Source organism: Bubalus kerabau, chromosome 9 (assembly GCF_029407905.1).
Source record: "Bubalus kerabau isolate K-KA32 ecotype Philippines breed swamp buffalo chromosome 9, PCC_UOA_SB_1v2, whole genome shotgun sequence".
Lineage (NCBI taxonomy): Eukaryota > Metazoa > Chordata > Mammalia > Artiodactyla > Bovidae > Bubalus > Bubalus kerabau.
Genome location: NC_073632.1, coordinates 106145875 through 106169218, shown reverse-complemented (window position 1 = coordinate 106169218; position 23344 = coordinate 106145875). Strand labels below are relative to the sequence as shown.

Here is a 23344-nt window from a genome sequence, read left to right as displayed (position 1 = left end):
TATCTCCAATGTTACATAATACTTGGTCACTAAGAACTTTGGAACCTGTGAGAGTAGGTAACACCTGCTCCCTCAGTTTACCTGTTATGTCCCAGTCAGTTCTTTTCAATAAGGTACATGCTTCTATAGAAGGCTTAATGCCTTTTATATCTATGTTTGTCCAGTTTTTTTTTTTTTATGATGTCATCTCCAACATACGCCTCTGCCATATATAACAGAGGTGTTAAGACTTCAGGCGTGTCATATACTAGGTAAAATCATTTAGTTAGAATTCTACTCGACTTTCTCATACATGCCTATATTGAAGTGGTTTGAATCACTCAAGTCAGACTTTCTAGGGTGGGCGAATCATTTACATTCTCAAGTCTTTGTTTTTCTCATCTATAAAATGGAGATAGTAATAGTGCTTGTATTTTTATAGGTTTTCTATGTGTATTAAGTGAAATTATACCTACAAAGGACAGACATAAGCACATTTTAGACTACTATTAATTTACTTTAATGAATAAGTCACAAAAAGAACAGATATTTTCTAATATGCAATAAGTTCATGTTGAAAATTATTTTGCTTTAAAACACTCCAAAAAGGAACACATTTGCCTCCTTCCAAATTCCTATCCTACACTCAGGCTAACCTCAGGATGGCATCATGTGTATTGTTTTGGGAGCTCTTCTGGTTTAAATCTTAATGATGAATTGTTATTTTAAGAAAAGAACCTTTTATGAAATGGTAATGTAGTTTACCTTTTTCTTTAATGTGCTGGGTATTTCTGGACTATTTTATTTTAGAAACAGCTTTACAAGTAAACTTAGTGTTCAAAATCTGTTTAATGAAGGCCACCTAATAATTTGAGATTACTACTAAGAATTTGTGAGTCACTCCAATGTAAAACAGAGGGCAAGAAGACGAGGAGGTTTTCTGAAGAGAGAAAAACATTATTCTACCTACTTAAATGACTCATTTGTTGTCTTTGTAATGTATAAGCAGAATGGCAATACTAAATTTACATAACCTATCATTCTGTAGTCCATTTAAAGCTAGATTAAATTTGTATATTTTTTTATCTGTTTTGAGTGCTTTAAAAGGAAAAGATTGATTTCTTATAGGTCAGTCTTCATAATTTGCTTATATTGTATATTCAGTTCAGTTCAGTCACTCCGTCGTGTCCAACTCTTTGTGACCCCATGAACCGCAGCACGCCAGGCCTCCCTGTCCATCACCAATTCCCAGAGACTGATGGGAGAGAGCATCAGACCACATCTCTGAATGAATATTGTATCTATAAACTGTGTTTTTATTGAAACTGGAAAATAAAAAATAACATAGAGGACAGACAGTTGTTGGTATTTCACACCCTGGTCTCTCATTAAATTTATTTGTGCTTTCGTGATGTATATTCTGCTTACAAGTTCCACCTCTCGCCCTCCACAGCATTCTTAATCACCATCCATCCTCCATAAGGCAGCCTTCTGGGTTCTTCTAGCAACTCTAATTGGGTTAAATACAGCAGTTTGCTCGCAAACTGTCTCTCCATAATAAAAAGGCCCAACTGTCGCTTTGGAGGTTCAGTGGTATAAATCCTCTCACTGTGGTCTTTTTTAAGGTTCTGAATGCAGAGTTGGAAAAAGATGCTTGCAGTCCCTTCTTACGAATAGGCATGTGCTGGTTCAGCACGACACCCAGATTCTTTACCCCCAGAGCTGTCTCGACTGTGCTGGAGCAAACGCACACCCTTAGTATGATGTGCCTGTTACCGTAGCCCAGTACTTTATTCTGGGATTAGTGAACTGACTTACATAGGTGCATAGTCAGTTTAAACATTTCGCTCTTCTTTTTAAGGTCTGCATTTTAGCCAGTTCTCACATTCTGTATTTGTATAAGTGATTTTTTAAACATTCACTTAATATCATGTTATTGAGACACCATTAAGTCTCATGAGTACGATATAGATCCTGCTTCTAACAGCCTTACAACCTGGCTGGATGAATATCGTTTGCAACTTTAACAGAGACCGTCCAGCTGAGTTTGAAGGCAGGTTTTGGTCTTCCTTAGCTTTGTGAACTTCACCACATTAGTTAAGCTTTCTGTGTGTCAATTTCCTTCTCTTAAATGGGAAGAGCAGTAATCCTGCCTCACAGCGTTGTTATGCGAGTACGGGGTGTGTCACTGCTAGTGAGGGATGTGTAAGCATCTCTGGTGCATTGCAAGCACTCCTTACAGTCAGTTGCTGAAATTGCAGTCACATCACTGCCCTCCCCCTCCTCACCATCACCATCATTCAAGCGCTGCCCAGAGGAGCAGCGAATGGTGTCAAGGAGAATCAGGAGCTGAGACTTCAGGAGATAATCACGAGTTTCCTGTATGAAGAGGGGTGAAGACATTTTATGCAGAGATAATAAAATATGAAAACAATACTAATATCTGATCAGTTTAGAAATTCAGTCTTTTTCTGTTACTGACCACAGTGAAAGAAGGTGGCAGGCAGTATCGTTAGGAATGTGGACTGGACCAAATGCTGAGGAGCCTCGCACATAGCTTTCAGGAATTTAGATGTGATTTTCGATTCTTTTATGGAATGTTTCCTGAGTGTCTACTCTATATATGTGGTGCGGGTTGATAATCTGGGAGAACTTTGGTAAACAGGACATGCAAACCCTGCCCCGCCTGTAGGGAGCTTTCTATTTTGGCGCAGACAACAGGAAGACCCATAAGTTTTATGGAGTTACAAGATTGGCTTGTGTAGAGGGTGTGATAGAATACAGGGAGAAGGAAGAAGCAGGTGGTCAGGGCACTTACGAGACCACCTTCTTCTTGCTTCTTCCTGCATTCTGTCACACCCTCTACACAAACTCAAATCATGTAACAAATCACAACTCCCTAAAGCTTTTGTCTGCACTGCAGTGTGAGCAGTGCTAAGCCCTGAACTCAGGCTGTGATGGCGAAGAAGGACGGGGTCAAGGGGCCCAAGAGAACCTTGAAGTAGAGTCAACCAGATCAGGCACGTTGTGGAGCATGGCTGTTGTGCATGACAACTAGGGTGATGGAGTGACCCCTAAATGAAGGACTTCTGAGTTCTTGTTTCGTGAGTTTGTAATAGCTAAACAAATATGGGTTGAGCTGTTATGGGGGGACTTGTCATCTTCCAGGGGTGAGCGAGTCACCCTGGGAGCCTACATGCCATGAACGATAAGGAGTTATTAAAGGTTTTTTTCAGAATACCTTGAAGGTGAAAGGCACATGTTAAAAAGGACAACATAGAAAGACGTAAGGGAGTCCGGTGTCTGATGGGTCGTGGAGTCCCTGAACCCGCTCTGGACAGCTTTTTCCAGGTCTTCTTCTTACATGTATAAAACAAACCCCCCATTTTGTTCCATGTACCCAAGCTCAATCATAACTGTTTAAACTATTAATAACAACAATGGTAAATTTCATATAATGATAAACTCTTAGAATAAATAAGGGAGGGTATAAAAGTAGGGATACAACCTCATAGTTATGGGAAATTTAAGAAACTTTTCTTGGATGGTGATATCTCAGCTGAGATCTAAAGGAACCAGCCCTGGGAATATCTGGAGAAAAACATTCCAGGGTGAGGGAATGCAGAGGACCTTGAGTGGAAATTAGTTGGGCATATTTGAGGGCCATAAAGAAGGTCAGTGTGGCTGAATCTGGTGGAGGGAAGGGGATTGACTAGGAGGCAGAGGGAGTTGTTTCGAGGAGAGATGATGGGAGCAGAGTGCTAGAGTTGGATGGAGGGATACATCTGTGGTGTTCTAGAGCTTGTTCAGTAGGGCTTACTGATGAGGCATGAAAGAAAGTGAAGATGTACCTGTGGTGCTTTGCGGTGACTTGGATTGTGTGGGGTTTGGGGGGAGGTCAGAGGGAGATCCAGGTGGGAGATGATAGTCGCTCAGTCGTGTCCGACTCTCTGCGACCCTACGGACTGTAGCCCACCAGCTCCTCTGTCCGTGGGATTCTGCAGGCAACTGCTGGACTGGGTTGCCATTCCTCCTCCAGGCGATCTTCTCTACCCAGGGACTGAACTCAGTCCCCTGTGTTGCAGGCCGACTTTTTCACCCTTTGAGCCACCAGGGAAGTCCATGTATACTTACATTAATAGTTGATTCACTTTGTTGGATAGCAGAAACTAACACAACATTGTAAAGCAGGTATGAAAGTGAAAGTGAAAGTCGCTCAGTCGTGTCCCACTTCTTTGCGACCCCATGCACTACACAGTCCATGGGATTCTCCAGGCCAGAATACTGGAGTGGATAGCCTTGTCCTTCTCCAGGGGATCTTCCCAACCGAGGGATTGCACCCAGGTCTCCCACGTTGCAGGCGGATTCTTTACCAGCTGAGCCACAGCGGAAGCCCGAAAGCACGTATACCTGACTGAAAATAAAAATAATAAATAAATATGACCCACAGATATTTGACTGGAACTGTTAGTTGTTGACGTCACTAGGAACAGGGAAGAGGAAATGAAACAGAGGGATGTTTCAGGGATAAGGGTTTCAAATAAATTTTGCTTAAAGGGTTTAAGGTTTCAAATAAATTTTAAGTGCAGGTGTCTAGTAGGCATTTTGCTTATATGAGTCTGTTGTTGATGGTAAAGAATAGACCAGAAATATAAATGGAGGTCTCAGTGTTTGATAGTGCCAGCAAATAACATATAGTAAGACACATTCTTCAATTCAAGTTTATTTGAGAATGTGCACATATACTCCCCGTCAAGATGAGTTTTAGATGTAGAATCTAAACAGAGAACTGTAATAGAAATACATAAAAATTGTATCAGTGGCTTCAAATTTGATTAGTATTCTTGTTCTTTTGCAATACCTGACATTGGCAATCTTAATTTTTTGCACCAGTCAGATTTCCATTACATGTCAAAGATGAATAAATGGTTTGTGTATAAACAATTGTATACAGTTCGGAGAGGATATACATTTGTAATTGTTATTGCGGGTGCTTCTGGAGGGCGGCGGAGTACGGGGCTAATATAACACACACCAACATGTGCACCATTCAGCTTAAGAAAAATACAACAAAATAATACAACTAAAATTAAAGTGGGCTCCCTTCATGACCCAGTGGTAAAGAATCTGCTTGCCAAGTGGGAGACACAGCTTGGATTCCTGAGTTAGGAAGATCCCCTGGAGGAGGAAATGGCAACCCACTCCAATATTCTTGCCTGGGAAATTCCATGGACAGAAGAGCCTGGCAGGCTATAGTCCATGGGCTTGCAAGAGTTGGACACAACTTAGCGACTAAACGGCAGCAACAACAAAATTAAAGCCCTGATGTACGTCTTTGTGATTCTGTTCCCTCCTTATTTCCCCACAGAGGTAACTTTTATCCTCAGTTTGAAATTAGTCAGTGCCATCTATGTTCTTAATACCCTTTTCATGTATGTATTTACTGCCTTCTGTATTACATAGTGTGCATGTTTACAGGCTTTCAATAAGTGACAATATTATGTTATACTTCTTTTCTGCAACTCAGTTTTCTAGTTTAGCCATCTTTTGACATTAATCAATCTTGGTGCATGTAATAGGAGTTTCTTTCCTCTCAAAGTTTTAAACAGTCACCCGGAGGTATGTGAGCAGATTCTCCATGGACATCAGCTTAGCTTGTATGACACTGGGGCTGAGGCTCTTGTTTCCAAATATGTCCTTGCAGGCATGGGGTGAGAGGGTTAGGACAAAAGGATGGACTTGACCTCAGTTTTAAGGTGAGCTCGGTCACATTGTTTGGCTTAAATTTGCAGTTCTGTGTTTTTTTTTGTTTTGTTTTTTTTTTTAACTTTTATAACAGGAAAAAAAAGTGCGTAGGTGTATCACCACCAGCATTTCAGCCCTGGCTGACTTTTCTGGCACTAGAGAAGTGCCAAGTAGTTAAAACTTCATTATTAAAGTATTCTCATTTTCCTCTGCTAGTCTCTTAGTGGGTCATAATTCTGCTTATACTTTTCATGACTCAAAGTAGAGAGGTTTATTTCCTTTCATTTTTACTAAATTTTAATATAATATTTTTTGATGTTTTCTTTTAAAAATAGAGATACCATATCATTTCTCAAAATGTTTGCTGTAGTCTTCCTATACTAGAATTTCCTTAAATGAAGATGGGGATGGTTGAGAGAAATGCAGTTTTTTGAGACCTATGGAGGATGGGACGCCCTCCAAAGTCTTCCTGAATCTCTGATCTCTGGTATTTACATGAAGGCGCCTGATTTAGTGATTTATTTATTTAGTTTGGCTGCACCATGAAGCATGTGAAAGGTACCCCAATTGAGTTTTTAATTTATTTTTAAATTGTAGAGACATTTGTTTACAGTGTTGTGTTGGTTTCTGTTGTACAACAACATGAATCAGCCATAATTATATATATATATATGTATATATATTTATACATATTATATAATAATGTTATATATGTGTGTGTATATATGTGTAAATATTTATGTGTGTGTGTGTGTATATATATATATATATGTGTGTTTGTGTGTGTGTGTGTGTGTGTGTGTGTACCCTCCCTCTTACCAAATTTTTAACAGGCTCTCCAGGTGACTCTGGATGACAAGCACATACTCAATTAGGGACATATGGATCTGGATTTTCCAACTTCCAGTTATTCTAAGGTGGCAGATTCTCAGCACCAAAACTAATAAAAGATAAAGGATTCTGTGTGATTTAAATACATGCCTAAAATTTCAATCTCACACTATGGTATTTTAACTCTAATGCTTTATACTGTGATTTCTTAAAATTTTTCAAAATCAGGAAGGTTATAAGCCATTATTTATTATTCTGTTCTATTGTGCAAAATACTTCCTGGTCCAGCAACAGCTTTTAAAAATGATAATTTCTCCTTCTCTCCATCACCATCTCCCCCTTCTCTTTGTCTCTTTCTCTGTCTCTTTCTCTCTCCCTTTCTTTCTCTCTCCCTCATAGCATAGTTGGAAGGAGTTCGAAAATACCAAGTAACATAAACATGAAAGTTAACATCACCTGTCACTTTGCCTTCCAAGTATGATCCATCACGTGTTTTGACCTTGTGGGGAATATCTTTGCAGTGTGGAGTCTAGAGTTAACAGTCTGGACTGTTGGGCCTCACTGTGAGGTCCAAATTCGTGATTTTGCTTTGTACAGTCTATGTAGCTGAAGGATTTGCTTAAAATTTCTATTCCTCGGTTTCCTTATCTGTAGAATGAGAATAATTAATGTGTATTTATTGTACATTATTTATACAACCTCACTGTATTTTTGTAAATCCTGAAAAAAATTTTTCTAAGTTCTGAATATAATTTAATCAATTTTAGCTATTATTTGTATTTGTCATTTATCTTGACTGTTGTGAACAATGGTGCTTTGAGTATTTGTGTGCATGCATGCTGAGTGGCTTCAGCTGTGCCCAGCTCTTTGTGACCATGTGGACTCGTAGCCTTATAGCCTACTAGGCTCCTTTGCCTGTGGGATTCTCCAGGCTGTTATACTGGAGTGGGTTGCGATGCCCTTTTCCAGGGGATCTTCCTGACCCAGGGATCAAACCTGCGTCTTTTACGTCTCCTGCATTGGCAGCCAGGTTCTTTACCACTAGCACCACCAGGGAAGAATATTTGTGTACCAGTCTTTATATGAATATCTGTTTTTCTTCCTCTTGGGAATATACCTGGGAGTAGAATTAGTGGGTCATACAGTAACATATGATAACATGTTTCGCTGTTTGAAGAATTGCCAGACTGTGCTCGTTGATTTTTGCATTTATTTTGTTTCATATCAATAATAAGAGTTCAGAGAGCTCTGAGAAGCCTACCATCAATGTGATGATGTATAAAAATCTGATTGTCACTTTCATACTTGGCTTTGGATCAACTGGTGTGTGAATCCTAACTCTTGGTTTCTAAATGGAAAATCTGTAAGCACTTTCGTAAACAGAGCTGGAAACCAAAAGCCATAAAAGTAAAGGGCATAATCTGGTGGAAATGCCGGTACCATCAGGGCACTCCTAGGCTCCCGGTACGTTCCATTTGAGAGCGCCTTTATTCCAAAGGGCACCATCTGGCCCTGCGTCTTGTGCGACACGTGTCTTTAAGTGCAGGCTCTTGCTCATTAAAATGGGTCAAAGACGTTTTGAATTGTAAACAGGACATGTGCGTCACTCCTTCTCTCTTGGACAAGCTTATCTCTTCACCTTTTCGTCATTTTCCACTCCTCCTCCTCTGCATTTCCCCGCCGCGTGTGGCAGCGTGTCGGCTGTGGGGGGTTTTGCACAGTATGCATCTGTCAGAGAGCGCATGGCAGCTGACGGCGTAAAGGAACCCAGCGCCCAGCACCACGTCATTACGTTATGCCGAAAGGTGTTTTTAAAATGGAAAGATGCTGAGATATGTTTTGGCTTCACTTTAGAAGTTGGCATGTGTCCTCTAAAAGTCTAAAACTTTTTCAAAGAGAGACAAAGAGAAAAAGGATCACTTCTTCACGCTACTGTAGGTAGTTGGTATACATGGATGGCATCAGTTGCCGTCATTATGAAAAAACAAATAAAAAATCCCTCAGAGTTTCAATAATAGTGTTTGCATCTATTACCCTGAGGTGTTTGATTTTCTTCACAGCCTGCATCTGTTTAATTCCAATTACACACATGTCTCTCTGGACTGTAATTTCTTCCAGCTGTTAAGAAAGTAGAGAGGAAGATCTGTATATTTAAAATCACTGTTTTAACTTGGAGGACTGTTCTGTGTTTAGCTGCTTAAACTGGACTGTATATTTTTGAACCGACTCCCATCCCTTTAAATAATAATTTATTTCATTGATTATTAAGTTGATTCATTTAGTCTTCTTTGAAGCTTTTCAATGTTCTATGTACATAATTTTGAGTCTGAGTAAGTTGGCAAATTGTTATGAACATACCAGAAGAAAAAAGTTAAGAACATTGAAAATAGTAAGGAAACCTTTTATTTACCTAAAGAAAAAGTCTGGACACCAAAATTTTGGAAAAATGGAAAAAAAAATTGATTGGTGTACTGCCCACAAACTACACACAGAAAATCTTAACTGCCTGGCAGCAGCTTTAATTGAATTTATCAAAATGTTTCCAAAAAAATATACTTTCACTGCTACTTTTAAGGCATGAGAAAAGAAGAATGAAGCAAATAATGTAGGGATATTGCTTCCAACTACAGCCAGAAACATAATTTTCTTCTTGGCACAGAAAGAGTAGACTTGATCAAGTAATGAACCACCCTCACCATCTCTCTGCAAAGGACCGGCTTCTTCAGAGCTGGGGCTGTCTTGCTCAGATAATGTCGAATGTCGCTGGGCTGGGATGTGGAAGAAGCCTGGGAACATCATATGGCGGGAAGAATGTATAGTCCTTAAATGGATGCTTTTGAAAAATGTAGTTTAGGAGGATAGAATGGAATGTGCAGACAAATAGTAACCCTCAACAACTTTGTTGTCATTCTTATAAGCACTATCCTAACACATCTTTTAAAGTGGGACTACCCTTATGTTAAAATTTAAATATTTGTAGCCCTGCTTAACCCAACAAAGCCTCCTCACTTGCCTGTTTTCTGCAGGCATATGCAATGGCAACTGCATTAAATCTATTCTGCAGCATGGATGACAAAATCATCCTCACCCTGATTATTCAGCTGTGTCCTCAATTTCAGAAATTCTAAGAGAAGAAAGTAGAGTGGTATTATTTTTACAGAGGTGTTGTTGACCAGCATTTTTTCATCTCTCAGAAATAAGTGAATATTTTAAATTCTTCCTTAGACTCAGACATCCTTTATCTTCTTGTATACAGTAATAGAAATATAGTCTAAGGCATAGATGTGCATCAATGATAATGTTTTAAGAATGCTCACTAGATAATCTTTACACTTTTCTATTCTGATTATTTTACTCTGTCTTACTCCATAAAATAGCATTATTATTATTATTTTTTTAAATGTAAGGGTCACCAGGGATTCTAATCTTTATGGCAGTCATAATGCTTTTGTTCTAATGGCAATTCAAGCCTTCTTTCCCTTACCTTTGTAGAAAATTAGATTAATGAGAGACCAATAGTCATGCTTTTAAATTTTAAGTTTACCTTAAGGAGCAGCAAGCCCTGTCCATTTCCTGGAGCCATCAGCTACCTGTGTCTGAAATCTCAGGTTTCATCTGTCCCCTAACGTGAAGGGCCAGCACAGAAGCCCTCATGAGCACCAGCCTCTTCCTCTCCTCAGCTTGAAGCTCTGTGTTCCAACTCTGGACTTAACAAGAGCATTAAAATAGGCAAGAGCTGATGTCTAAGATCTAGTCTTTTAGGCAAAAAAAAAAAAAAAGGAAAAGTGGCTTGAATGGGAAGATTAAAATCTGAACTTAAACTCAAGGTTAAAAAGCATTAACAGTGTAGTGAGGCGGTAGGGTGATGGTTTAGGCAACAGTCTTTTGAATGAAATGGAAAAGCAAACTGGATAGAAGTAAAGCAAGTCAAAATATAAACTTTGTCATCAGCCGGCTCCTGTTGCCTTTGTAGTTCGGTTCTGCTGTGCCAGTGGTACCTTGCTGTCTAATTAGTTACCATCTGAGACAGCTTATTAACTTTGGTCTGTTTTCTTCCTCTCTGTATTTTGCAGACCTTTCAGGAATCTCATTTGTCTCTTTCCCCCCCAGAGCTAGATAGCTCAAATGTGTAGACTGTTCATAACTCATGCCTGTGGCTCCATAAATCATTTACTCTTGCAAGCTGTGTGTCGTGCTCTCTGAAGCCGATGGGGCTTCTTCACTTGTTCTGACTCCAGATATCAAGGAATAAAAAGAAATGACAGATACACAAACCAAACAGATGTTTTTCATCCTTTTTTAAGCCAATTTTATAGCAACGAAATGTTGAAATATTTATTTTGACATGAGTTAAAGACCAGACCAACATTTTTATTCTTTGCACAAGAATCCCCAATTCTGCGTATTTAAGAAACTTGTGCTTAAGAAATGAAACTTTCTACACATACTTTATGTGTAATCATCCAATCAGATTTTACTACATAAAAACATTAAAAACACATTGCCAGCCAGAGAAGGCAATGGCAACCCACTCCAGTACTCTTGCCTGCAAAATCCCATGGACGGAGGAGCCTGGTAGGCTGCAGTCCATGGGGTTGCGAAGAGTCGGATACGACTGAGTGACTTCACTTTCACTTTTCACTTTCATGCATTGGAGAAGGAAATGGCAACCCACTCCAGTGTTCTTGCCTGGAGAATCTCAGGGATGGGGGAGCCTGGTGGGCTGCCGTCTATGGGGTCACACAGAGTTGGACACGACTGAAGCGACTTAGCAGCAGCAGCAATAAATACATTAAGACCTTATCACCTCAGGGATTTTTTTTTTTCAATTGTTCTGATCCAAAACAAGTTATCCCTTATTTCAGTTCCATAATGTCAGTAAGTTTGTGTATTCCATTTGTACAAATATAACTCAAAAATGGATATCTATATTTCCTGCCCAATGCATTAGTCAATTGTAAGTTTACTGTTTCCGAGTTTTTCCTTCTTAGGCATAAGGAAAATGTAGGCCATAAAATTTAATTTGAAACTTAGCTTTGGAAAAGGGTTCTCTATGAAGCATTAGTCTCTGGAAACCGCAACTGTGCTTGATATGTCATTGTGGTCATTGTGAGCATCTGTAGTGGTGGGGAAGGCTCCCTTTTAATTTTCTTGATCTGAGACATTGAAGACCAAGAGAGTAAGTCCCCTGCTCACCAGTGGTGAGATTCTGTGGGCGACAGCAGGACAGTGAGTCAAGCCATTTCAGCCCCACTGTGCTCATTTGATTCTTTTTCACATGTATATAGTCATCATCAAAGTATGCATGAGCGCTCAGCCTCTCGCTCAGTCGTGTCCAGCTCTTTGCAAACCCGTGGACTGTAGCCTTGCAGGCTCCAATGTCCATGGGATTTCCCAGGCAAGAATACTGGAGTGGATTGCCATTCCCTTCAGGGGATCGTCCCGACCCAGCGATTGAACCCAAGTCTCCTGCTTTACAGGCAGATTCTTTACCATCTGAGCCACCAGAGAAGCCCCTGGGAAGCACATAAAAAGTCTATTTATCTCTGTTTCACAGGGAGTTAGTGGTCTGCGGCCTCTCAATGAGTGCCACAATCCCCCCTTCCTGTTGTAGTAATAATTTTCATTATTTCCAGAACCCTCAGCCTAGGGTGTTCCACTGTGAACTGATTCCTGCCCAGACACATGCTCCTTGAACAGGAGGATAGTGCTCTGGTCAGCTGTTTGCTTCGAGGAGGTTCAGCTCCGGGAATTTACCTGGAGCCTCTTAGCATGTGATTCTTACATTTGAGTATTTCTGACATTGATTTTAAGAACTGTTAAACCATTTGCAGTCACTTCTATGTGTCATTGTTGGTAGATTCAGCTTACTATTCTGCTTTTAACAAAAGCAACTTCCTTTTTGTGATCTTTCCCATCCAAATCAGAAAAAATGTATGCATCTCAGCTCTGAACAACAACAGCAACAACAAAAATAACATAATTTTCTTCACAGGAAATTCTTTCTCAACAAACATTCAGTTTAATGTAAAGCAAAAGAAATTCCTTTGTCAAATGATTGTCAGTGTTAACAGATTCAAACTATCAATTTAGTAAAACAATTTTTGTGTTTTTAAAGTAATTTAAATGTTGTGGGATAAGCTGAGGAACTAGACCTGAAAAGGCTGGAGGAAAAAAGCTGATGATCTTTGAAATTTGCATCATGGATTATATGTGGCCCCATTCTTCTAGCAGTGATAGAAGGGAATTTTGTTTTAAATTTGAATTGTATTTAAAACTTAAAAAAAATCTGAGTCTTGCTTGTGGTTTTTTGTTTTGGTTTTCTTCGTTGTGTGTTTTTATTGCCAAATGTATACCATTTTTTCTTGTAGGTGGTATTTAAATGATAGTGATATTTAAAATGGATTATTAAATAATAATGCTATGTTTTAGCTTCTATAATTTATCACACACATTGCACCATTGAGAACTGTCATCTGAAACAGTATTACAGTCCTCCTTGGGGTAGAAAAGAAAAACCTAACATCTGTTACATGATGTTAAGCTTAATTAAAAAATCCTAGTTTCGTATACAGTTCTATTTAAGCAATCTTCTGTGTAGAAAGTTCCTTTGTTAGTGATTAACTAATAGTCATTCTGATATGAGTCACACACAGATCTCAAGATTTTCTATTTTGCTAATATATTTTGTTTTCCTCATTAACATAATTGTGTCTTTTAATGTAAGATTCACGTTTGTTTTGAAACACATTTTAAAATACGTAACAGATTTTTTTAAACTGGCATTTAATGTTTACTTTGAAAAACACCCATGAAAATTGTGTTTTTAAAGACCAGTTTTACAATATTTCTCTTAGTATAGAAGATTGTAATTTTAAATACATGGTTTCAGATAGATCATTACAAGAAAGACCTCAGAGGGCTGTATAAATATGTTCATTTCTCTCCTTTCCATTTTTCTGTAACTTGATCTTTGTTCCCTCCCTCATAATCCCAATTTAAGGAAATAGGTCAGAATCACTGTTTCCAGCTTTGCTTGAGAGAGGGTGTCAGTTCTTCTCTCTCATCCCCTCTTCTCTCCCCGGATCCCTCCTCATGAGGCTTAACTTCTGCTGGTTTGAGCAGGGAGTGGGTTCCCTTGGATCTTCCCCATCTCCTGTCTGTGGTGGAGGACAGCCGGGCTCCATGGTAGTGTGCAGATCACTAAGGGTAGGTCTCCTGGCTTGGATTCTTCAAAGGGAGTGTTTGGGAGTGCCCTTCCCAGGTGGTGCTAGTGTTAAAGAACCTGCCTGCCAATGCAGGAGACATAAGAGTCTGGGGTTCGATCTCTGGGTCAGGAAGATCCCCTGGAGGAGTGCATGGCCACCCACTCCAGGATTCTTGCCTGGAGAATCCCATGGACAGAGGAGTCTGGTGGGCTACAGTCCATAGTGTTGCAAAGAGTTGGACACGACTGAAGAGACTTAGCACACATGTGTTTGGGAAAGGAGCCACAAAGGGAGTGATTCACAGAGTGCCCTTAAAATTACAGGCGAAAAAAAATCTTCAGTTTCAATCTCCTCTATTCTTTTTTTTCATTGATAGGCCTTGTGCACTCCTCTGGGGCCGGCTTGCTGACAGTGGAAAGGAAAACGAAAGGAGAGTTTTTGGCAAAGGGGACAGCAGCAGCCCTGATTTTCAATCATGAAACAAATTGGCAAGGGCATTCCTTCACCCCTTCCAAAATGAGGAGCGGGGGAAACATAGCCAGAACGAGGGAGTGGACTTTCCATTTGAACAGTGAGGGGCAGTTTACTTGCACCTTTTACAGAGAGATTTTTTTAGTCAGTTTCTGGATTCAGCTTTGAAAGCTGTCCAGTTGGGACAGAGTGGCCAGGGCGTGGTACTGTGGACCACTTCCAGATAATGGGGTAAAAAACTTCCTGCCAGCCTGGGCCCAGACATTCGCCACACCTTGGATTGCCAGGTGAGCAGAAAGAAAGAAAGAGACTTTATTCTCAGCCATTTGTCTCTGTAGGAGCAGAAAGATCAGCAGGAAGGTTTTCTTTCACAAGCAGCATGCATTCAGGGTTCTCTAAAGAGAGAAGTGTTAGGGAAGTTCTTTCTGAAAACAGAATGCCTGGATTGTACAGCTAATCTGTTATTTTGTTTTCAATGGTAATGTTACTTTGTTAGCTGTGCTGAGTTGATGAAAGCTGCTCTATCGAAAACTTTTCCACCGGTGAAAATAAAACAGCTTATCTTATTTCTTCCCCTTAAAGCAGCATGGCCGCACAGACCCTGTAAAAAGCAAATGTCACACTGTGTTTTGGGTCCTGTGTGACTGAATACTTGGAGGGAAAGTTGATTTTACTTGCTATGGGACTGATTTTAACTTCTTTGAATTGTCTCCTGTAAGAGCTGTTTCCAGGTACCATGCTGAGCGTCCTTGTTTACCTGTTAAATTCATCTTATGTGCATAGTTTAAAGGAACCAAAGGTTTTCTTCTCCCACTTGAAAGATTTAATATGTAACTTGTAATAAAACTTTAAATAACTTACTGGATAAAACATTGGATTAAGTTAGTGAACTTAGAAGAGTTATATGGGTTGAGCCTCATGAATTTGTTGATTTTCCATGATGTCTTGTTTGACCTACAAACTTAGCAGTTTCATCGTGTTAAACCATTGTTAATAGTCACATTAAGACAGAATGGGCTGGGTGTGGGAGTGTACTGCTGAAGACGGAAGGGGCACTGGTTTCCGGAAAAAGGAGGAATGGCAGGCAGACCACAAATGTGATGTGGATTATCCTCATCAGTGCAAATATTACCTTTATCTGTGAAATAAATTTCAGGGAATCTATTTGGTGAGATAGAACATAATCTCAGCAGGGGGTAGGGGAGAGAATGAGAATTTATCGCAATAATTTATCTGTGAAGTGGGGCTCAAGTAAAAGTAAAAATGAGAGATGTACAAAGCAAGAAAATAGGGTTATCTACATAGCAACGATGATAAGTAAACTTCAAATGCTTCCAGGCTGTTTAGATCGTGCTCAAACATAAATTGTGATCTATAGGATCTTTATGAAAAAGTGAGCTTTCCACTCTGAAGTATGTTTACCAACCTGTCCAGGACTTCACAGTGTAAATCTTTACTTATAAATTACTTTAAGTATTCCTGTTCCTCTTTATCCCTTTATCCAGAACAGTACTGCAAATTATGGCCAGAATAGCATTGTTTAAAGGCCAAGCATGACCTACTAATTTGAAAATTGCTTATCCTGCTTTGGAAATGTGAGTTATATCTGGTTTTCACAAATACATGCCACTATCAATAATTCCTAGTGGGCTGCCGTCTCTGGGGTCGCACAGAGTTGGACACGACCAAAGCGACTTAGCAGCAGCAGCAGTAGCAGCAGTACCATCGTGAGGTTATTTTGCAGATGCCTTTTTGAAATAATTCATGTTTTTAAGATGTTACTGGTATAACTTTTGACAAACATTCTTTCAAAATTTCATTTTAAGCTAAGTGTTCAATTGAACTTTGGTTTCTCAATATAGATACTTTCAGGGAGATTTGAATATTATCTTTTGCTGAAAACAGCTGCAACTTTTCTAATTTTTTCACGTAATTCCTTGACTAGTTTTAGATCATTTTCTAATGGAATGCTGACTACATTTCCATAAGATCAATATGTAACTAATTAATGAGGGAATCAGCAGGGGGACAAAACTAGTTCAAAACAGACAGGATATGAAGAAAGAAATTTTATACAGTCAAAGATTAAAAAGGAACACTGAAGTAATGTCAGTAACTTGGATATTGTAATGGCTAACATCCCACAGAGTAATAAAGCTAAACTTGGGGTTAGCTTTTCAACCAGATAAAGATGCAAATTATATAACTTTATTTATTTATTTTTTAAGAAAATAGGAACCCTAATTTTAAGACATATAAAATGTTTGGGCCTACTTCTAATGAATAGAAAACACAGTAACATTTTCTGTTACATAACCAAGTCACATTTTCCAAGAGAGTCAGAGGGTATTTATCGGACTTACATTCTAGCATGACATTACCAAATCACTTGTCTCTTTTCCTTATTTTCTATAGCGAATATTTGTTTTTCTTACCAGTGATGTCATCTATTTTTGAAAGTAGAATGATTCTCCCAAAAATAGGCACAAAATTGTCCAAGTGTTTTTTAGTATATTTTATAGCCCTAACATTGTTGCTCATTAGCTATTCATTCACATTCTATTAATGATCATGACTAGCAGGTGATAATAATTGAAACTTAATTCTTTGTTACATAACAGTCCTGTGACAAGTACACACAGACAGTTCCGACTGACTCCCGTGGGCACTGAAGTTGACGCATTAAATCAAATGGTAAGTTCAGGGCATATTGGTTATTTGATTTTAATGGGTAGTGATTTTCAGTTGAAACATCTGCTGTAATGAACTTGACATTTGCAATGATAACAGTATAAGTTTATCTAATGTACATTATTACGTTTGCTTCCACAATGTGGAAGGCCAAGTTTGCCATTTTATGAATTGAACCTTTTTGTACCACTTTATGAAAGACTTAAAATGACTTGGTATGTCTCAGGAGTAACAGAAAATCTACAGCTGGAAAATGTCCCTGAACAATGTTCCCATTTGGAGGTTAATTTGGGAGTTTTTGAAAGAGGTGTCATAAGAATCTGTGCTTTGTCCCTTTTCTGAGTCATTTCTTAAAGCCTTCATACGCTCCCAACAAAGACACGGTGGGTGGGTGGTGGCTGACCTTTGTGCTTGGGCATGTTCAGGCACATTTATTAATACATTATTCTTTTTTTATGACACGTTGGCTCATCCAGTCCTAAACAGATATCACTTCTTGAGTTAATAATGTAGGAACGGTCCCCAACTTTGTTTCTGTTTTATTTACATGAAGATTGATGAAGAGAAGCATGCACTGGACTCTGCTTATGAAGATATTTTATTAGTTTGTGTGTGGTGTTTTATTTCCCTCCCCCACCGCCCCCCACAACTGACAAATGCAACAGTGAATAGCCAAAAGCCTCTGTCCATTAAGACAGTGAAAGCTACTGGAGTGAATGCTAGGCAGAGTCATGGAGTGGACAGTTTTGCATGATACCATGAGAAAAAAAAACAACCTTGGCATCTGAGAGTTCTTGAATAGAGAAGGGTAGCTAGAAGTAGCAGACTACACAGATTTTAAAAGATGGTGAACGAGGGACAAAGTGGGCTCCTGTCACCGAGGGAGCCAGCAGCCTTGCTCCTGGTGGATCACTTCATGACCCATCTCCTGTTCTTTCTGTGTCCTCCTAGCTCATGTCCCAGCTGTCTAGCTCTGTGCAGCCTTCAGAAGCAACCTGAGCTCATCCCCTTAAATGCCCCAAAGACCTCTCCCAGTCTTCCAGCAAACCCCGGTGGTTTCTCCAGCCTCATGTCACCGTCTTGCCATTTTCGCTAATCGCAGCCACCCTCCTCTTCCCCTCCAAGCTTGTGGTGCCTTGTGACTCGATCCCTTTCTGTCCTCTGTGCCACAGTGTACGCTTGGTGCCTGGTCCCTAAGTCTTTGTAACCCTGACTCTTTGCAACCCCATGAAGTGTTGCCCACCAGTCTCCTCGGCTGATGGGATTTCTAGGCAAGAATATTGGAGTGGGTTGCCATTTTCTTCTCTGACGGATCTTTCTGACCCAGGGATCAAACCTGCATCTCATATGTCTCCTGCATTGGCAGGTGGTTCTTCACCACTATTTTGACCTGGGAAGCCCTCAGTGTATTCTTGCCTCTGCATGAGTCCCCCTACCCACCCATTATTGGATTCAGGCTTATGGGTAGGCAGTCACCTCTTGCTTCCCCATAAGCTTGAATCCAGTAATGTCAGTAACAACAGATAAATACAGTGATCAATAGATACAGATAACAATTCCGTATTCGAACAATAGATGTTACTGAGCACCTCTTTTGTGTCAGGCACTGTTTTAGGCACTGAGCTATTCAGCTCTAATGGAGAAGGAAATGGCAACCCAGTCTAGTAATCTTGCCGGGGAAATCCCACGGCCAGATGAGCCGGGGGGCTACAGTCCACGAGGTCACCGAGAGTCGGACACGACTTAGCGACCAAGTAACCAAGAACAAATTCAGCTATAAGCCAATGGCAAACTGTTATCCTTGGTCCCTTGGAGCATGCTTTTAAAGGAGGAAGGTTGAAAATAAACAAGGTCATTCTGTAAAATACAATCAATGTTTCAGATGGTAACACAGACTATAGATTTAAACATGCTGGGGGCCAGGAATTAGAGGGTTCAGTTGTAAATAAGGCATCTGAGTGGGCATCTGAGAGAGGTGAGAAGACGAGGCCCATGACGGCAAGGGAGGACAGTGTCAGGTGAAAGGAACAGCACAGCAAAGGGGGTTCGTGCACCGTGAGTAAGGAGAACGCAGAGGAGCTCTGGGAAAGGAGATCGTAGGCGGCATGGGGCCTGCTGAGGAGCTAACATGGTTTTACGTCTACCGACATGACCTCACTCAGTGTTGAGAAGGAGAAATCCGACTGCTCCATGGAGAATAGAGGCGCAAGGGGGAAAAAACGATATCCATCTGGGAGTTTCAGTACAGATCCCTGAGACTGGATGAGATCAGCTTGGGTGTTTGAATTCAGAATACCCCAACTCTGGCCAAAATACTCCTTATATAACAACTTGTTAGATAATTATACACACAGCAGGGTAAGATGTTAAACTCTGCTCTGGATTTATCATGCTTTGATTCAAGGAAGCTGAGTAGATATCCTGTTTTGTCTCTTTTTTTTCCTTTTTTTTCCCCTTTGGTTGCCTTAGAGAGTCTTACACCCTGAGCAGGTGATTCATAGCAATGGTTCTCGAAACTGAGAGGTCTGCCTTTGTTTTACCAAGAGAGTGGAGGGGTGAGAGATGAGGGGAGGAGAATGAGTGGGCTTGTGTTCAGGTGGATCTGTCTTGCATTTTGTGTACCCACTGGAATATGTACTGTTAGAAATACTCTGTGATGATCTTTGAAAGTGAGGGTGAAAGTTGCTCAGTTGTGTATGACTCTTTGTGACCCTGTGGAGTATACAGTTTCTGGAATTCCCCAGGCAAGAATACTGGAGTGGTCAGCCTTTCCCTTCTCCAGGGGATCTTCCCAACCCAGGGATTGAACCCAGGTCTTCTATGTTGCAGGTGGGTTCCTTACCAGCTGAGCCACCAGGGAAGCCCGAAATAATCTTTAAAGTTGTCTTAAAACTAGTTATAGAAGTATCCAACCAAAAATGACTACTTGCTTCTTTGGAAGTTGGTCTACTTAGATTTTGTGTCTTGATTCAGTTTTGATGTATTTTATTTTCTAAAATAGATCATCCATTTGGCTCAGATTATTAATTTTACGTGAAAAGAATTGCATATAATAGTTGTTTGTTGCTTCTGTCTTCTTTGTATCTGTTGCTGGGCCTTATTTCAATTTTATATATTTGCATTTTCTTTCTTTTTCTTGATGATAGTAGCCAAAAGTTTATTTAGGATAGATTATTCCCTGCTAGAGATCTTTTTAATTTATGTGCTGTTTCTGCTATTTTTATTCATTTCTAACTCAGTTAATTCTGATTGTCTCTTAGGATTCCTTTCTTCCACTTTTTTTTTTTTATAAAGTGTTGTATCATTGCATATATTTAATCATAGTTCTGTGTTCTTTTAGAGCACCTTGGTATGAATACATGATTTTTATTTCTTATTTTTTATTAATACTTTTTTTTATTTTTTATTTAATACTTTTGAAGCTTTGACGCTTCCCTGGTGCTTCAGATGGTAAAGACTATGCCTGCAAAGCGGGAGACCCAGGTTCAATCCCTGGATCAGGACGATCCCCTGGAGAAGGGAATGGCAACTCACTGCAGTGTTTTTGCCTGCAGTATCCCATGGACCAAGGCTACAGTCTATGGGTTTGCAAAGAGTTGGAAACGAATGAACGGCTAACACTTTAACTTTTCACTTTGAAGCTTTTTTTTCCCCTGAGTATTGCTTTACCTGCATATCATGAGTTGTGATGTGTAGTGTTTCCTTATCAATACTTTTAGTATATTCTGTGATTTCACTATGGATTTTCTATTAGATGCAAGATCTAATTAAAAGAATAATTTGAAAGTAACAGCCTGTAGGTTATTTTTGTATATTAATTTCTGGGTGCATTGCATTGTGACCAGAGAATTTTGTAATAGTATTTCCATTTACTTGTCAACTGCAGAGTTTATTCTTTGCCTTAATAAATGTTAAGGGGCAGAGTTCACCAGCATGGAGGGTCAGTGATAAGATCCACATAGTAGCAGAAAGTCAGGAGGTTTTCTCAACCTCCTTTACAGCAACAGGAATATACCATGGATTGAAATCTTCCAATTTTTCACTGTGGTATAGCTTGTCTCTTTAATCAAAAGTTAAATTCCCAGAAGCAAGGCCCATGTATGTTTACTTGTCTTTTGCTTATTCACTTTCATTTACCTCAGAATACCCAGTACTGCCATATGCACACAGACGGTGTATTAGCCAGAGCTCTTTAAACTGCAAGAAGTAGAAATCCAACTCTTTGCGACTCCATACACTGTAGCCCATCAGGTTCCTCTGTCCATCGAATTCTCCAGGCAAGAATCCTGGAGTGAGTTGCCATTTCCTTCTACAAGGAATCTTCCCAACCCAAGGATCGAACCCAGGTCTCCTGTGTTGCAGGAGGATTCTTCATCACCTGAGCCACCAGGGAAGCCCAGATTGAGGAAACACATCAATTGAATGAAGGTTCAGCACTCAAATCCAGATACTTCTTTGTTATCTTTCCACTGCAAACAAACATTAGATCAAATAAATAGAGCAACCACTGACTTCTGTTCAAATGTCACAGGACCGTGTATAATATAGGATGTCCAATTAGTTACCCAGAAAAATGGGATGCAGATATTTTCTATTAAACTTTAAACATATAAATCATTTAAGTGTATTTATTATGACCATAGTAACATTATAGTCTACTTTTGTGTTCCTCAAGTGATCAGCTTTATTTCTTGCATATAGAATTTAAACTGAATTGGAGTGCTCTCTGTAAGTTTTTATGAAAGTGAAATGTATTTCTTTTGCAAAAGCAAAATGAATATGTTTCACTGAGACTTCATGAGATAAGGTTTTCAGATATATCACAAATGCCATCATTTCCACTGAGAAGCCCTTTATCTACAATGGCACTATGATGACTTATTTTGAGTTTCCCAAATGATACCTCTGAAAAGAAAAAGAGAAAGTCAAATGCTATACACATTGCACTATATAGACTCTCTTGGACTAGTGACTAAACAAATTGTTAAAATTCCACTGAGTACACAGTTAAGCTTAAAAATGTTTCAGCTGGTGGTTACTCCATGATAAGGGTAATTTAGAGGGACACATATTTCTGTATCTAAGCTGATGTATTTATTTTTGCCCAGGACTTTTCTAAGGGGAAAGAAGTCTCTATCTCACTTTGAAGTAACAGAATATTTTTGATTTGCACCTACTCATAAAACCACATAATCTTTTCTAGTTCTACAATGAGAAACAAAAAAGGTTCACGAGCAAGCATATTCTCATCATTATACTTGGAAGAATTATTCCTCAAATGCTTAAGTATTTTTTAATAAAATGGAATAAAAGGACATTTAAGCATCATTTCAAGTCACTACAATATATCCAGGTAAAGCTCTAAATCAAAAACATACATGGACTTCAGTGTTCATAGCAACACTATTTGCAATAGACAAGACATGAAATCAACCTAAATGTTCATCGTCAGATGAGCAGATAAAAGATATGGGAGTATACACATGGCCATAAAAAAGAATGAATCAATGCTATTTGTGGCACATGTATGTGGAATATAAACAAAAGTTACAAATGAACTTGTTAACAAAAGAGACTCACAAACATAGAAAACAAATTTAGGGTTATCAAAGGGAAAGATAGGGAGGTGTGAATTTTGGATTAACACATACAGACTGCTGCTGCTGCTGCTGCTGCTAAGTCGCTTCAGTTGTGTCCGACTCTGTGCGACCCCACAGACGGCAGCCCACCAGGCTCCCCCGTCCCTGGGATTCTCCAGGCAAGAACACTGGAGTGGGTTGCCATTTCCTTCTCCAATGCATGAAAGTGAAAAGGGAAACTGAAGTCGCTCTGTCAGGTCCGACTCATCGTGACCCCATGGACTGCAGCCCACCAGGCTCCTCCGTCCATGGGATTTTCCAGGCAAGAGTATTGGAGTGGGGTGCCATTGCCTTCTTCCAACATATACAGACTACTATACATAAAATAGATAAATAACAAGGACCTACTATAAAGCACAGAGAACTATATTCAATATCTTGTAATAATCTATAATGGAAAACAATCTGAAATATATATATATATATTTATATAACTGAATCACTTTGCTGTACACCTCGTGATGGTGGTTTAGTTGCTAAGTCATGTCCAACTCTTGCGACCCCATGGACTGCAGCCTGCCAGGCTTTTCTGCCCATGGGATTTTCCAAGCAAGAATACTGAAGTGGGTTGCTATTTCCTTCTCCACAATGTACACCTTGAAAATTATAAATTAACAATATTTCAATAAAATGATAAAACATTTTTTAAAGTTTCGTTGGATCATATAAAAAGCAAGAGAGTTCCAGAAAAACATCTATTTCTGCTTTATTGATTATGCCAAAGCCTTTGACTGTGTAGATCACAACAAGCTGTGAAAAATTCTTCAAGAGATGGGAATA

The 23344-nt window shown here is 39.5% G+C and overlaps 1 protein-coding gene across 7 annotated transcripts in view; it reads left to right on the top strand.

Moving 5' to 3' along the window:
* Positions 1-23344, top strand: part of PRKN (parkin RBR E3 ubiquitin protein ligase) — a 1201168-nt gene that overhangs the window by 248000 nt on the left and 929824 nt on the right. For 4 of the 7 annotated variants that reach the window (XM_055536157.1, XM_055536158.1, XM_055536156.1 and 1 more), the window contains one exon: positions 16856-16928. The exons of the other annotated variants lie outside the window; for them this stretch is intronic. In XM_055536157.1, coding sequence (XP_055392132.1) covers positions 16926-16928 — 3 coding nt within the window. In that variant the 5' untranslated portion in view covers positions 16856-16925. The remainder of the gene's footprint in view (positions 1-16855; positions 16929-23344) is intronic. 7 annotated transcript variants of the gene reach the window in all.